The sequence below is a fragment of the Lasiodiplodia theobromae genome, assembly GCF_012971845.1.
Source record: "Lasiodiplodia theobromae strain AM2As chromosome Unknown scaffold_3, whole genome shotgun sequence".
NCBI lineage: Eukaryota > Fungi > Ascomycota > Dothideomycetes > Botryosphaeriales > Botryosphaeriaceae > Lasiodiplodia > Lasiodiplodia theobromae.
Genome location: NW_023336519.1, coordinates 785,672 through 801,071, shown reverse-complemented (window position 1 = coordinate 801,071; position 15,400 = coordinate 785,672). Strand labels below are relative to the sequence as shown.

General features: G+C 54.8%; 6 protein-coding genes across 6 annotated transcripts; 3 read left to right on the top strand and 3 right to left on the bottom strand.

The window, feature by feature from the left end:
* Positions 1–221: 221 nt before the first annotated feature.
* Positions 222–1,154, bottom strand: LTHEOB_1198 (uncharacterized protein; the record flags this gene model as incomplete). The annotated part of the gene is made up of 1 exon (XM_035508795.1): positions 222–1,154. The coding sequence occupies one exon, from the start codon at positions 1,152–1,154 to the stop codon at positions 222–224; it is 933 nt and encodes a 310-aa protein (XP_035367545.1).
* A 1,501-nt stretch (positions 1,155–2,655) lies between these two features.
* LTHEOB_1197 (Efflux pump antibiotic resistance protein) lies at positions 2,656–4,449 on the top strand (the record flags this gene model as incomplete). The annotated part of the gene is made up of 5 exons (XM_035508784.1): positions 2,656–2,811; positions 2,871–2,974; positions 3,030–3,377; positions 3,434–3,574; positions 3,630–4,449. 5 exons carry the CDS (start codon positions 2,656–2,658, stop codon positions 4,447–4,449), a joined length of 1,569 nt encoding a protein of 522 aa, XP_035367544.1.
* A 146-nt stretch (positions 4,450–4,595) lies between these two features.
* Positions 4,596–5,808, bottom strand: LTHEOB_1196 (Tam domain methyltransferase protein; the record flags this gene model as incomplete). Its single annotated transcript, XM_035508773.1, has 5 exons — positions 4,596–4,835; positions 4,892–4,990; positions 5,045–5,448; positions 5,518–5,719; positions 5,770–5,808. The coding sequence occupies 5 exons, from the start codon at positions 5,806–5,808 to the stop codon at positions 4,596–4,598; spliced, it is 984 nt and encodes a 327-aa protein (XP_035367543.1).
* Positions 5,809–7,381: 1,573 nt separating this feature from the next.
* Positions 7,382–9,411, top strand: LTHEOB_1195 (uncharacterized protein; the record flags this gene model as incomplete). Its single annotated transcript, XM_035508762.1, has 5 exons — positions 7,382–7,757; positions 7,819–8,073; positions 8,137–8,176; positions 8,244–9,007; positions 9,068–9,411. 5 exons carry the CDS (start codon positions 7,382–7,384, stop codon positions 9,409–9,411), a joined length of 1,779 nt encoding a protein of 592 aa, XP_035367542.1.
* Positions 9,412–9,627: 216 nt separating this feature from the next.
* On the bottom strand, positions 9,628–11,585 carry LTHEOB_1194 (uncharacterized protein; the record flags this gene model as incomplete). The annotated part of the gene is made up of 2 exons (XM_035508751.1): positions 9,628–11,074; positions 11,131–11,585. 2 exons carry the CDS (start codon positions 11,583–11,585, stop codon positions 9,628–9,630), a joined length of 1,902 nt encoding a protein of 633 aa, XP_035367541.1.
* Positions 11,586–11,900: 315 nt separating this feature from the next.
* Positions 11,901–13,817, top strand: LTHEOB_1193 (Carboxyl transferase; the record flags this gene model as incomplete). The annotated part of the gene is made up of 7 exons (XM_035508740.1): positions 11,901–12,084; positions 12,133–12,259; positions 12,310–12,377; positions 12,430–12,811; positions 12,862–13,109; positions 13,159–13,252; positions 13,301–13,817. The coding sequence occupies 7 exons, from the start codon at positions 11,901–11,903 to the stop codon at positions 13,815–13,817; spliced, it is 1,620 nt and encodes a 539-aa protein (XP_035367540.1).
* Positions 13,818–15,400: the final 1,583 nt, after the last annotated feature.

Genomic DNA, 15,400 nt, shown 5'->3' with positions numbered 1-15,400 from the left:
ATAGATGTTGCAGCAAATGTTGTGCTTGAGGTATGGCGGCGTCGCGAAGGTCATGAATCTCCAGGGGACATTAACTGGATGGATGTCCTGGGCGAAATTAATTCTGATATATTGCTTTGCTAAATCAGTGAGAAAAAAAAACTATAGGTATGAATGCGGTCAAAGAATAGAACACTCAGCACGTACTTCAGTTTTACCACTTAAAGAGCAACTGCAGCCCTCTACTCCTTGAACTCCCCTACTCGCTTCTCCAACCTTATTGTCGTCAACGCCTTATTCAGCCTCGCCATCCTCGTCGCATCTCTCCCAACACACTCAAACAACCCCTCCACATCCTTCCCCAGCCCCACCTCCTCCGCCGTCTTCAAACTACGGCGGTCCAAAACCGGCGCCAGCCCGGGCCACACCTCCTGTATCTCCGCGACAAAGATATCCGCCCCGACATCCCCCAAGCCCTTAATCTCCTTCAACCGCCTCTTCAGCACCGCCACCTTCCCCGCACGACCGGCCGAGACATCGTCACCCGGCAGCAGCCCGCTCGCGTCGCCTTTGTACTTGTCCTCGATCAGCGCGGCCAGCTCGCCCAGCTCCGTCGCCGTCTTCTCGCGGTAGTGCGCGTAGCCGCCCTTGGTCAGGACGTCGGCGCGCTGCTGCCACGTCGAGGCACTGAGCGTCGGCAGGTCGTGGTAGCCGGCCTGGACGAGCAGCCGGACGGAGCGGGCGGCGATGTCGTGCGAGATGCGCGAGGAGGAGAGCAGCGCGTTGAAGACATGCGCCAGGACGGTTGCGGACGACGGCTCCGTGGGCGCGGGGAGGAGGCCGGCGTCGTGGAGAGGGAGGGAGCCGGCGCCGTAGGTGTCGATAAGGTTGTTGACTTTTTCAGAGAGTGATGATGTTGGTGGGTGGTGGGTTTCTTTGGTGGTAGTGGTAGTGGTGGAGGTGCTGTGTTGTTGGTGCGTGTCGGATGCGGCGGAGTCTTTGCGCTTTTTGGCTCGGTCTGCGGCTGGAGTTGTTGTGCTGGTTTCTTTGGTTGGGACGGACTTGCGCTTGCGTGAAGTGTTGGCTTTCTTGGGCTTTTGCTGTAGCTGAGATGGGGCGTCGGCAACAATGTCCTCGTGCGATTCGCCTTTGGATTTCGAGCGAGTGGTCACCATTTTGTCGAACTTCTGGTGTTTGAGGGTGAATGCGGGGAGTGAAAGCTTCAGCCTTGTAGCTTAAGCTTTGTAGTCAGGCTGACGTCACGCTAGCGATGATCGATGCAAGGGTCCCACGCGGTCGGATAGACTAGAAGTACCACTATAGCTTACCAAAAGTAGCTATGTACTAGGCCTAAAACGACTTTTTCACTGAGAATCCTGGGTAGCGGGTTGTTGGATGGGCGTTGAGGAATGCATTCTATCCGAGTTGAGAGTACTGCCACATATGGAAATTTACTCCGCTAACACGCTCAAAGTTTACGTTGGAATTCCTTCCTCTTGGGGCAATTAAATTAACACTGATAAGAGCGCAGTAGTCTGTAGCCTGCTCCACTATTAGTCGGCGCTCTTGACTGCAAAATTTGGAGGTCGTACCACACCGCTGCTTCAACAGTAAGCAGTAGACGCTAAGCGCACACACTGGTTTGCGGTCGAGAGCTGGCATTGCCCCGGCAAAATGCAAAAGGCCGAGAAGGTGTCGCTTGCATACGAAGAACAAGTAAAGTGGGGATAATCTGCTGCAAGATTTATAATGCAGGAGACCCCGCTTTTAGTCAGGGACGCCACAGAGCGGAATTGATCTTTGATTGTCCAAAGCATGTACCAAAACTTGCAGGGGTAGACCGTATAAGCTCACGATAAAGAGGTGGATCTTCTCAAGTGCTCTATCTCCGATGCGGGGATAAAAAGGAGTGTCTCCACAAAGATACTCACTCCTGCATATATCCGAGCGTGCGGGCGGATTAAGCACGACTCATGAATCAATTACGCAACAGCTCTTACCACAAAAAATTTTGCACCTGGTGAGAGCGACCCTGCGGGTACGAAGGGTCCAGATATGTCTGGTGAGCACCAAATCTGATGTTGTTAAACGCAAACTGCAAATTGGAAAATCGGACCGAGTTGCAACCTTATCAAGAGAGCTTTTGTAAGAGCTCGCAGCCTTTTGTTAGCTTCTTTATTCAGGGCGTAACGAGCTTCCCTCTGAGGGATGTGGGGTAGAAATTCAACGTTTCTTGGTAGGGCTTGCGGCAAACTTTGCCTGATAGGGGACACCTATGAAATGCCGCACCCTTCACTTCCTGAATACGTGTACCAATCATTCTCTACCGTCCCAATGATAAATTTGTAAGCGGCCTACGCCTCATGCGGTGGGAACTCGCTCCAGTCATCGTTTTCGCCAAAACGCCCTCGAAAACGGTTGTTAATGTCGGTTGATCGGCTGTTCGGCTGTTCACCTGAAGGCACAAATTCTATTCCGGCGTCATTATTATGGGATCAGAGAGACGCCCCTTATTTATCTCTACTTGCCGCTCTGGAAAAGTGTCTTCTGGTCCTCTACTGACGTTTCTCGCTCGAATCATTCTTAATTGTGACCACGTATCAGCCCACAGGTACAGTGCTTTGACCGAAGCGGCACAGCAGCGAAGTGAAACTTCGCCCCGACGCCTCGATCGACATGCCTCTACAGAACTTCGAAGATGCAATTACGGCAACGAGCAATCAGCCTGAACCTCGGTCCAAGGAAACCTTCGAGGCTGACCCGCCAGTGCAATTAAAAAAGAGCTCACAAATACTCATTACTGCATTAATCATAATGGCGAATCTCACTCAGGTAAGAAAACACCAGCCACGGTTCAGTTGCCACTTGAACTGAATTAACTGAGTCTTTAGTTCATGTCCATGTTTTCAACGGTAGCGGCGGGGTTCAAATTCAGTGAAAAGCTAGGGCACTCTGCTGGGCCAGGGCAGGCAAACTGGATGGCCGCAGCTTACTCGTACGTCGAACATATCATCTACAAAAATCCAATAGTGCTTACCAGTAATTTTTAGGCTCACTCAAAGTGCTTTCGTTCTCGTGAGCGGGCGTCTCGGTGCCGTATTCGGTCATAAAAGGCTACTGTTGCTTGGAGGTGCAATCATTGTGGTCTTCTCCCTCGTCAACGCCTTCTGTACCACTTACGAGTCATTTGTTGCCGTTCGCGCTCTGACAGGCATTGGTGGTGGTATCTTAATGCCCAACGCGGTTGCAATGCTCACCATCATGGTGCCGCCGGGGCGAGCTCGCAACATCACACTCGCAACTTTTGCAGCCTCTCCACCGATCGGCGCTATGTTCGGAGCATTCATCACTGGAGGGTTCCTCGAGAACAGTGAATGGAAATATATCTTCATCCTATTGTAAGTCGTCCTGAGAAAGAATGGCAACTATGCAAACAGAGACTGACTTCTCACAGCGCAGTGCTCGGGGCCATTGAATTCGTTTCCCTTTTCTTCGTTCTTCCACCAGAAGAAGCCGTGGATAAAGACGGGAAAATCGATTGGGTAGGAAGCGCACTCGGATTGAGTGGCCTCGCGCTGTTCAACTTTGCCTGGAAGTAAGTTCTGCCTCGCCAGCCCTGCGTTCGATCACCACTTACAGACCACGTGTAGCCAAGCACCCTCAGTCGGATGGAAAACACCATACATCATAGTAATCCTCATCCTATCCGTCGTCTCATTTGTCGGCTTCCTCTTCTGGGAAGGAAAGGTTGCGACCGCACCCATCATGCCTCTCGCCATCTTCGCCGCGCCGACCTTCACGGCCCTCATCCTAGTCGTACTCCTCACCTACATGGCCTTCGGCATATCGCTCTGGTACATGGTAGCCTGGCAGGAGCTGATCCGGGGCTGGTCGGCGCTGCACCTGGCGGTGGGGTGGCTGCCGTTCTGCTTCGGCGCGTCGATGGCCGTCGGGCTGGCAGCATGGCTCATCCCACGTCTGCCGGCGCAGTACATCCTCGCCATGGGGGTGCTCACCTGCCTGGCGTCGACGCTGCTGATCGCGACGCAGCCCGTGCAGCAGCTATACTGGGCCCAGACCTTTCCCGCAATCTTCTTCGGCAGCATGTGCCCGGACTTCGTCTACGTCGCCGCCCAGATCATCGCGAGCAACAGCGTCGGCAAGCGCGACCAGGGCATCGCGGGCAGCCTGGTCGGGACGTTGAATTTGTACGGCAACAGCCTGGGGTTGGGTTTCGCCGGCACGATCGAGGTCGAGCTGATCCGTCACGGCGCGAGCGAGGTCCAGGGGTTCCGTGCGGCTCTGTACTTTGGCGCTGCCTTGGCTGTTGCCGCGCTGGTCCTCGACTTGATTTTCGTGAGAGTGCCCCAAAATGACGAGGAAGGCTGGAAAAGCGAGGAGGATTGCCAGGAGACTTCGGTCAAACAGCCCGAGGCTCGGACTACTGCTGTTGGTGCTGAGAATGTGTGAAAGGAATATGATATTTCGGTACTATTGCAAGAAGGAAAATATTTCGGAATCATTGCCCATGTATGCAGCGCAGCTAGTACAAAACGAAAAGTACGCGACACGAAAAAATTGGTAGTTTGGAACGAAATGATCATGACTCTCGTCTATCATGAAGACTCTGGTTTTTGACCATAAGTGATGTGATAGATCCAGTAGACATGTACTTCCGGATCTTTGAACTCCTTCCTTATCTTGGCCATCATGACCTGGACTTCCTCGGGCGTGTATTTTAGAACCCTGGTGAAAAGTGCCAGACTGTACGCCTCGATGGCCTCGAGCACGTGGATCAGAGCATACTTTCCGATCTCTTTGAGCTTCTTGTCCTTCGCCCACGGAGCCATGGGAACCTTCGGGTACTGTCATCAGAGAAACGCGCTATTTTCATTCGAAGGGATACTCATACCTTGTAGACGTCATCCTGGACGTTTGTGAATCCGGCGTCGATCATCCACTGCTTCATGTCGCGCGCCACGTCCATAGGTTTTCCGAAAGACTCGGCAGCCTTTGAAAACTTGTAAGCTTACTTGATTTGGCCTCGGCGTTCACTACTTCTCACCTCATTAAGCTTCTCGATGTAAAGCGCAACAGTCGGCGCCTTTGCAGGGTAGGAGCCATCATCGCAGCCGTACTGGATCTCAAACTCCTGCATCTCCACCCAGCCGCCAGGGTTCATGTTCGCGAACGCCTGGCCAAAGAAGCGCGGCCAATCCTTGAGCGAGCCTCCCATGGTGCGGCCATGGACCAAGTCATACTTCTGGCCGTCCGCCCAGTCGGCCTCGACATCATCCACCACAAAGCGGCAATTCGGCGGCACCCAAGAAGGCTGGATGGGGCTGAGGTCGGAGCCCAGGACCTGGCAGTCCGGAAACTCATCGGCCAGGTCCATGGCCCAGATGCCCGTGCCGGTGCCAAAGTCCAGAACGTTTTTGGGGTCCTTGAGAGGCGCACGGAAGAGCTTTCCTACATTTCTCACCCGGTTACTTTTGTGAATTCATCACGTGAGGGGCTGCGGATGGGCGTACTACGCACCGCCGAGGATCAAGGTGGAAATGTGATGGAAGAGGTCCATGCGGTCCTGCTCTTTGTCGTCGTTGGGTGCGAAGTAGGTGCCTTCGCGGAAGGCGTGGTAGCGTCTCCCATTCTCATACTTGTAATTCAATACGCTGGACGTAACGGACGTCGATGCGCTCGACTGGTTGCAGAAAGCGGAGTCGGTGTCGCTGAAGTGATCCTAAAAAGTCGTAAGACGAGTGTTCATGCGGTCGCGAAAAACCGGCTTACGTCGACTTCGAGGACGGCGTTATCGGCCGCGAGCGCCATGATGCAGAAGCGTGTTCGCGAAGGTTAAGCTTTCCCTTGCAGCTGCAGCAGATAATTAATCTCCGGCTACAAGTTAAAACGAGTATGCAAGCAAGCAGCAGCATCAGCGCTTCTTCAATGATTGTCTGCGTGGCCTAACCCCACTTAATCACGAGTCAGACGGATCGGGGCTCAGCCGGAATAGTAATTCAGCCGGTCAGGCAGCCAATCTGCAGAGGCGGATGAGCGCGTAACCTTGCGGTCATCGTACCAACGTCTGATCTAGAAAAGATGCACCTATGCGCTATTCCTTCGCGTATGTCTTATTCCTCGGTATCTTTCAGAGGCGTTCGCCACGACGAACATCCATTCCTTCGCACAGCTCCTACCTAGCGATAGCAGTGTCAATTGTGGTTCAGCTGGCCTTGGTCATGGAGGAGGTCTCCCGCGACAATACAGAATTCAACGAAAAGGCCGTAGATTACATCCAGGATGAATGATCCACAAGGGAGGATTCCGGATGTTCAGCGATCCGGAGCCGTTGGTTTTAAAAGGGGCCTCTCGGGCGGCGAGACTAAATGGACGGCCCGCGCCGTTGTTAAACGCCACCGTCCCACCGCATCCCGTGTGCCGACACCGGCCGCGGCCCGTGTTCCCATTCTGCCACCGTTATGCCGAAAGCGCTTTTCACGGCCATAACTTATTGAAAGAAAGGCGAAAAAGATACGACGTAATCCCGAGGAACGTCAAGTGGGTGACACAGAGGTTCGAACTCCTGCAGCGCAGGAGAAAGTCTCATCAATAGATTTCAAATATTCACGTGACAATACAGCTCGATCACTGTCCCTCCGCTGCTGTCCAGGATTGTAGGTACGTAGCAGGCAGGCGAGAACTGTAAATCTTTACACTGATGTAATTTTGATGTTGCGAGAGGCTAGATGCCTTGGCGATGACCATTGCGCTGTATGGTACTCGAAATACTAGCGCAGCAGTATTGAAGCTCGGCTCGCTCTCATTAGCTAAGAAGCAGATAGCAACAGTGTTTGCACATAAATAAAATCTAAAAGGAAACCAAGAAGGTAAGGAAATAAGACAGGAGTCTAGGATTAAACAGTGCCAATATGTCTCACGCCGTGGATATCGAGCTATTTAGACAACTTAGAAAATAGCCAATTATTTGTCTTCTAAATCCACCATGCTAACTATCTCTGGATACTACTGTGCATACTATAGGCTTAGTATTATATAGTTTAGCTTTAGTATCGACTATACCCGTATCCAATCGGAGGTGTTTCCGAAGTTGAGGAAACTGGAACTGTGACGAAGAGGTCCATGACAGCAATGGAACCGTTCGGAAGTTCAGTATAGCCGAAGTTTTTCATCATAAGGCCACGGAACCGACGGCGGCATCGAAGAAGCCCGCGGCTTGAGCGACGACCGCGGCCCGCCTTCTCGGCCCGCCTGCGGACCGTCCCCACACTTTGCCCGAACAGGTAACCGTGGTTATGGCTGACGGCCTACAACGCAAAAATGAAAGATAGAACAGAAGTGAGCTCTATCACAAACCCGTTAGGCATCTGGAAAAGGTACAGAGATGGCCAAGATGACTGTTCACCCTGCTGCAAACGAGTTGTCTCTTGTTCACGGCAACACGGATGTACCACTCTGGGAGAAGACTTTGGCCGACCTGGTCAACGAACAAGCTGAAACGTTTGGCGGGAAGACGGCGGTGAGAGTTCCATGGCAGAATGTCGAGTTGACCTATAGCGACCTGGCAAAACGGTCTTTGGCCGTTGCGCGCGGACTTCTCGCGCATGGCCTGATGTCTGGCGATTACGTTGGCATCTTTGCCGGAAACCGCTACGAGTATATCGAAGCTTTTCTCGGAGCTACCAGTATTGGGTGTCCAGTGGTGGTCTTGAATAATACCTACACACCACAGGAACTGGCACGCTCACTCATGCAAACTTGTGAGTTTCTGCCCATTCAAACTTCTACAAAGCCTATGGACTAATGCACCCTTTCGCCCAGCCTGCAAGTTACTCTTCATTGCCAATCACATCAAAGGCAGGAGCTTGTTAGAGCACATGCGCTCTGTAACTCAAAATGCCAGCCACGTGAAGATGGTAACTTTTGGACCTACACCACCGGATATCAGAAACCCCCAGACTCAATCCTACGACGTCTTCGCCTCCGCCAATCCAAGTCTTCTAGACCTAGAGAATATCCACAAAGCAAGCACCCAGATCAAACCCACCGACGTCCTAAACCTCCAATTCACCTCCGGTAAGTCGCCTTCTCAGCCCCCTCCCCCCCACACGACCACCCCACTAACCGCATCGCACCCAGGCACAACCGGCACCCCCAAAGCCGCCATGCTCACCCACCGGTACGTTCCTCCTCCTCCCCCCCTTTTTCTCCCACCACCATCCCCTCTAACCCACGAGAAACCACAGCAACATCCTCAACAACGCCCACCTCGTCGGCGCCCGGATGGGCCTGACTCCGTCGTCCACCATCTGCTGCCCACCCCCACTCTTCCACTGCTTCGGCCTCGTCATGGGCTTCCTGGCGGCCCTCGCCCACGGCGCCGCCATCGTCTTCCCGGCCGACGCCTTCGACGCGGGGGCGACGGTCGCTGCTGTCGCGCGCGAGCGGTGCGACGTCTTGCTTGGCGTGCCGACGATGTTGCTGGCTGTGCTGGAGGAGACGGCGCTGCGACGGGCGAAGGAGGGTGTGGGGAAGGAAGACGCCGCGACGACAACGGTCCGCACGGTGCTGGCGGCTGGCTCGCTCGTGGCGGCGCCGCTGATGGAGAGGCTAAGGCGGGAGATGGGCGTGAGCGACGTGCTGGTCGCGTACGGCATGACGGAGACGAGTCCGGTGTCGTTTATGACGGCGCGCCGTGGAGATCGGGGGTCGGTGGAGGCGGAGGAGGAGGGGAAGCGGGGAGGAGGGGGCTTGGGGATGGTCATGCCGCATACGTTGGCGAAGGTGGTGGATGGGAAGGGGAGGGTCGTACTGAGGGGTGTGCGCGGGGAGCTGTGTACGAGCGGGTACTTGTTGATGAAAGGGTACTTGGGGAATGAGAAGGCGACGAGGGAGGTGATGGAGAGGGATGAGAGCGGAAGGGTGTGGATGCGGACGGGGGATGAGTGTGTCATTGATGAGAGTGGCGCTTGCTCCATTACCGGGAGGATCAAGGATATTATCATCAGAGGTTGGTTGCATTGCTGTGTGGAAGTGTGGTTGGATCACGCGGCTAACCAACGATCTGCAGGTGGCGAGAACATCTTTCCGGCAGAGATCGAAGAACGGCTGGCGGCTCACCCATTGGTTGCTGAAGCTTGCGTCGTCGGTGTGAAGGATGAGAAGTATGGCGAGGTGGTTGGCTGCTTTTTGAGGGCCGTTGGCGGAGGAAAGAGGCCGGATGACGCGAACCTTCAGTCTTGGGTCAAAGAAGCATTAGGGCGGCACAAGTCACCTCAATGGGTCTTTTGGATTGGAGATTCTGGGGTGGGTCCCGACTACCCAAAGACTGGAAGTGGTAAGCACCAAAAGCACATTTTGCGGGCGCTGGCCAACAAGCTTGTTGGTGCCAATTCTTTCAAAGCTAGGCTATAAGGGAGTATTTGAAGCTATACAGTCTATCAACAAGAGATGTAGCATCTTTATATGTGAACAGTACTGTCTTTCTGCGAAACATATCGACTCCCTTTCCCAAACAAGACAACTTTCACTTCTTAGTGTACTCGCCGGGTAGGAGCGGCGTGCGGAGGTTCTGGTTGGTGGATTCGTTAAATCTGCAGTTTCATCGCACATAGAATTGATGTAAGGCTACTACAATCTAGATCTAGTCTTCGAGTTCACATATTTGTCCCAGTCCACGTTACGTTGTCCCGCCTGGAATTCACGGACACCAAAAGCGGCCTCGCTCTCTTGCCCCATCATCTCCTCGAAGGCAGTTGCAATACCACGACTTTGAGCTTCACCTCCGCTGTCTTCAGCACTAAGCCTGACAAGCTGCTTGCACAGTGTCGACGCTCGAGGGGCGGAAGTTTTCAAGCGAAGAAGGTACCGGTCCAAAGCCTCGTCCAACTGCTCTCGCTCTTCCACCACGCCGGCGATGGCACCCACGGCTTTCAGCTCTGAAGGTGATATCGGCCTGCCAGTCAGCATGGCCTCTCTCGTGAACGCCGGACCCCATTCTCGTGCAACGTATTTCGAGATTGTCGCGGGGCATAGTCCCAGCTTCACCTCGCTCAGCGTAACTCTGGCATCCCTCGCGGCGATTCTGACATCGCAAGCGAACGCCAGCCCAACGCCACCCCCGAATGCCGGCCCGTTCAAACATGCAACAGTCACTTTTGGGCAAGTGTCGATAGTTTCGAACAGCTCCGTCAGCCGCTTGAACTGTGCCTTGCTTTGGTCCTCGCTCTGCGACACCGGCGTCGTCCCTTTTCCAAGATCCATGCCCGTGCAAAAGAACTTCCCGTTGCCCGTGATGGCAACACGCGAAACAGAAGGATCCGAAGCCACGGTCTGGAACGTCCTTGTGAGCTCGGAAATCATAGGCGTCGTGAGAGCGTTGCCGTTCTTCGGCCTGTCCAGGACGATCTTAAGACTCGCGCCGCTCCGGTACAGCTTCAGGCCATCGGTGCCTCCGGAATGCTCTTTCCACAACATCGGCTCCGCAGGGGGGCCAGTGCATCCATCTTCCCTCTTCCTCCGGCCATCGAGCAGCTTCTTGCCGCCACCATCCTCCTCCTTTCCGCGCAGCGACGCCGATGCCGCCGCGAGCAACACCGCGCCCCCCGCCCGACACTCATACCCCCTCCCCAGCACCTCCCTCGCCACCCACGCCCCCGTCTCCGCCACCCTCCCCAAATCCACCCCACCCGTGCTCACGCCCGCCCGCCGAAACAAATACACCACATCCTCGGTCGCGACGTTGCCCTTGGCGCCAGGGCCGGCGAAGGGGCAGCCGCCGAGGCCGGCGACGCTGCTGTCGAAGGCGCGCAGGCCGCACAGGTACGCCTGCCACACGTTCGCCACGGCCTGCCCGTGCGTGTCGTGGAAATGCCCCGCGAGGACGTCCGGGCGGATGTCGGGGTGTGCGAAGAGGTAAGAGAGGAGTTGTCGCACGTCGTGCGGCCCGCCGACGCCGGTCGTGTCGCCTAGGCTGACTTCGTAGCAGCCCATGGCGAGGAGTTGGCGGATGCAGGAGAGGACGGCGGAGGGGGGCGTGGGGCCGGAGTAGGGGCAGGCGAAGATGGTGGAGACGTAGCTGTGTTGTGTTGTGAGTTGGATGTTGTGGTTGGGGGGTTTGGGGCGCGGACGTACCCTCGGACTTGCAGACCGAGCTTCTTTGCGGCGTCTGCGACGCTGCGTGCGCGTTGGAGGCCCTCCGCGACGGTGCAGTTGGTGTTGGCCCGGCTGAAGCCTTCGCTGGCGCTGACGAAGACGGCGACTTCCTTCACGCCGTGCTGGACTGCGATGTCCAGGCCTTTGGTGTTCGGGACGAGCACTGGTAGGCGGAGGCCACTTTGCGCGATTAAGGCCTTGATAGATGGGTCGGAAAGCAGCTTTTTGTTGTCGGCCAGTTGAGGGATGGCCTTGGGTGAGACGGCGGATGTGAGTTCGATATTCTGCAGTCCGGCCGCATGTAGTCGAGTTATTAGTTCGACTTTTGCGGACGTTGGGACCGATTGAACGATGTTCTGGAGCCCATCGCGTGGACCGACTTCGATGATGCGGACCGCAGGAGACGGGCACGCGGGGACTTGGTTGGATGCCATTGTAGCTGGTAGTTTTCTGAGATGAAGCACTCAATAACTTCACTCGAAAACCCTCTATTACGCCTGCCGGTGATGAATGACTTCCATACACTCGTCCCGTCAGTCAGGCGGTGGAGACCCAGTGGCGATTTCCCGTTTGGGAAGAGATGCGGGGACGGTCCGCACACGGGCCGACAACACGGGCCGGGGCAACCACACGGGCCGGGGTCACCGCAGTGTCCTCGGGTGCAGCCGTGGCTTTCATGGTCATGCGGAAGGTATTCACTTGCTGTAGTTTTGAGAAAGCTGGAACAATTGTTCGAAGGCAATCGCATCATGGCATCCGCAGCATCCTTTCCAATCGCTGAGTCGCAGGTCGATCTGCGCCAGCCGCAATATCCAAAGAACCGCGAGGAATGGGGACCGATCCTCGAAAAGTTAAACCAGGCGTTAGCTGAGTCGAGCGGCGAAGGAGACTCAAAATCAGTCGCCCGCCACTTGAGCAGAGGACAACTGCTGGGTATGTAGGAGGAGATCCCAAAGCAGAACGAACCTAACCCGCTCGAAGCACGAGATAGAATCTCCCTACTCTTGGACCAGGACTCGCCTTTTCTCGAACTCGGATCATTTGCTGGGTACGGGCTGGAAGATTCAAACGCATGTGCCAATCTTATCGCGGGCATTGGTTCCGTCAGGTATGTTGATAGCGTCGTTATAGCTTACAATAACACTAACCCTCTGCCAGTGGACGCATATGTCTCATACTCTCGCACATACCGACTCAGAGCGGAGGAGCATGGAATGAGCAGACAGGTACTAATCTCACTGCATGTGGTCATCTCCCATACTAACTCGCTCTTCTAAGTGATCAAGCAAAACCGCGTCACTGAGATCGCCACGGAGAACGGCCTGCCAATAGTCGCACTTGTCCAATCAGCCGGTGTCTTCCTTCCACAGCAGTTCCGGGTATTTCACAAAGGAGGCCAAATCTTTCGCGATCTGGCTGTTCGTAGCCAGCTCGGCCAGCTTTCCTGCGCTGTTGTATTCGGATCCTCTACCGCCGGCGGCGCATACCACCCGGCTCTGTCCGACTACACGATTTTCGTACAAAAGCAGGCACAGGTGTTCTTGGGCGGCCCGCCTTTGGTGAAAATGGCGACGGGCGAAGTTATTGGAGCCGAGGAGCTGGGAGGGGCTGAGATCCATGCTTCTGTAACAGGCCTCGCGGATCAAATGGCTACGGATGAGTACGGCCCACACATCGGGTTTCACTTCGTGGACTGACATGGGAGTGCAGGTTTGACGCGATCCGAAAGGCCCGAGATTGGGTTTCATCTTTGGCATCACCGGATATTCCACCGGCCATTGCGGCGCCCCTTCCGCCGCGATACTCTGCTGACGATATCCTGTCTCTGATCAATCCGGACATACGGAAGCCATTTGACATGGGTGAGGTTCTTCTGAGAATCGTGGATGATTCAAGGCTCTCCGTTTTCAAGCCGAGCTACGGGCGGAACTTGATCACTACGTGGGCAAAGATAACCGGTGAGCGTCGACAACTGTAGGACGTTTACCAGCGCTGACAAACAGCTAGGCCACACGGTTGGGATAATTGCAAACCAGACGCCTGTCATCAACTCGGATGAGGCATCCAAGGGAGCGCAATTCGTCCGTCTCTGCAACCAGCAGTGAGTCTTCCGAGCGGTCCTCGAAAACGTAACGCTGACTTGAGCCAGAAATACACCATTGATCTTCATGCACAACGTGACGGGATTCATGGTCGGGTCGAAAGCGGAGCACGCGGCCATCATCAAACGCGGAGCCCAGCTGGTATCAGCCGTGAGCTGCTCTCAGGTACCGCACATCTCAATCATCTGCGGAGCGTCGTACGGAGCTGGCAATTATGCCATGTGCGGGCGAGCGTACAAGCCACGATTCCTATTCACCTGGCCAACGGGGAGGTGCAGCGTAATGGGCCCGGACCAGCTTTCCGGCGTTATGGAAACAATAGAACGGGCCAGTGCGCAGAGCAAAGGGAAGGCCGTAGTGGAGGAGGAGCTTGATGCCAGGGTGGCCAAATTCCGCGAGGGCGTGCAGAGGGATAGCGAGTGCTACCGGACGAGCGCGGTTGGGCTGGACGACGGCATCATCGATCCGCGGGATACGCGCGATGTGCTGAGCATGTGTCTTGATGTCGTGACAAAGAGCGGCGTACGGGGGGCAGAAGGCCACCGCGTGCTCGCGCGGATGTAAAGATGTATTTAATTTTCAATTGAATAGAGCATGTCTCTTTACCGAGTGCCGGCGTCATGGGTCCGTGCTCGGTTCCGTCGATGCGGGGTTCTGTTAAGACAGCCGGGCTTTCTCTCTCTTCTCCGACTGATGTAATCCACATGCATCTGCAATTGGAAGTCTAAGGAGATCAGGCGCATAGCAGTCCCCACACCGCAATGGAGCAACGTGAGCCAAAAAGAGCACGGCAAGCGTGCCGCAACTGCAGGTACCGTTTCTTCCTTTCCCGGTAGTAGCCGCGTCGACGCTTACCAGACCTCAAGGAGGAAGAAGACTCGTTGCTCCGGTGAGAAACCAATTTGCATGTTGTGCACGCGCCTCGGCCAAGAATGCATCTATGAAGATGGACCACTATCAGAAAGGCGCACCTCGACTTCCTTCTCCTTCTTCGGCCCAAGTGCACCGCCTGCAGACAGTAGCCACGAAGCAAACCTTGCCGCCAGAGTTGCTCTGCTAGAGTCAAGATTGAGCTTACTGGATACCAACAGCTTGAAGTATGCTCCTCCACTGATTGAGAGAAAAAAATGTTAATTCATTGCCGTCCCAGCACGATTTTCGGGGGTTTACCACAGCCTGGAGCAGACCAGTCTTCGGTTTTCAGCATCTCAGGCAGTGCCGATACTCTTCCTTCAGATGAATCAACCGTGCTCAGGTTTGCGCCCAAATATCCGTCGTGCACTCCTCATCGGCTGATTTTGAGGCAGCAAATTTGATTCCATTCCCGAGATTGGAGTCCTACGGGCTGCCGCAGATGCATACTTTCTGCACTGCCACAACCAGCCATACTCTTACTTTGACGAGTCAACATTCAGACAGCGCTTAGAGGATGGTGCTTTGCCATCCTATCTTGTTTACTCTTTTCTAGCTCTCGCGATAAGATTCTTGGACCATCCTTTCTTGGAGAACAAGCAAGAGGAAGCGATTGAGCACTACACCCGCCTCGCCTGGACCCAGATTTTTGAGAAGTCCTTTTCAGATGATCACGATGTCAACATATTCACAGTACAAGCAGCTAATATGCTCGCTGTCATTGACTTCGTCCGTAAGTGCCCTTCCCCTTTCTTTCGCGGCTTACAGAACCTAGAATGTTTGCAGGTGGCATGCATCGGCTAGCATGGACAAAAATCGGCCTGTCAGTGCGTTTTGCACAGAGTCTCCGCTTGAACTCCGAACCAGAAGACTCACTGTCTCTGACCGAGCGGGAAGAACGCCGGTCTACGTTTTGGTCCGTCTACCTACTCGACAAATTAGTGTCACCAGGACGTCATCGGCCGCCTGCTTTATTAGACGACATTTGTATCCTGCGCTTGCCATCTGCCCATGATCGCAGTCAAGACGGCCCAGTCGGGGGAGGACCGACATTGGCAGCACTGAACGATATTCCAGAGTCCCCACCTCTTCACCAAGGTGATCATTTCGCTCTAACCATTTTCATGGCGTCTGTCTTGGGACGTGTCGTGAGCTTCCATTTTCAACATAAGATGAGCAGCGCTCATGTTCCATGGGACTCGAGAAGCGAATACTCTCACATCTACGGAATCCTG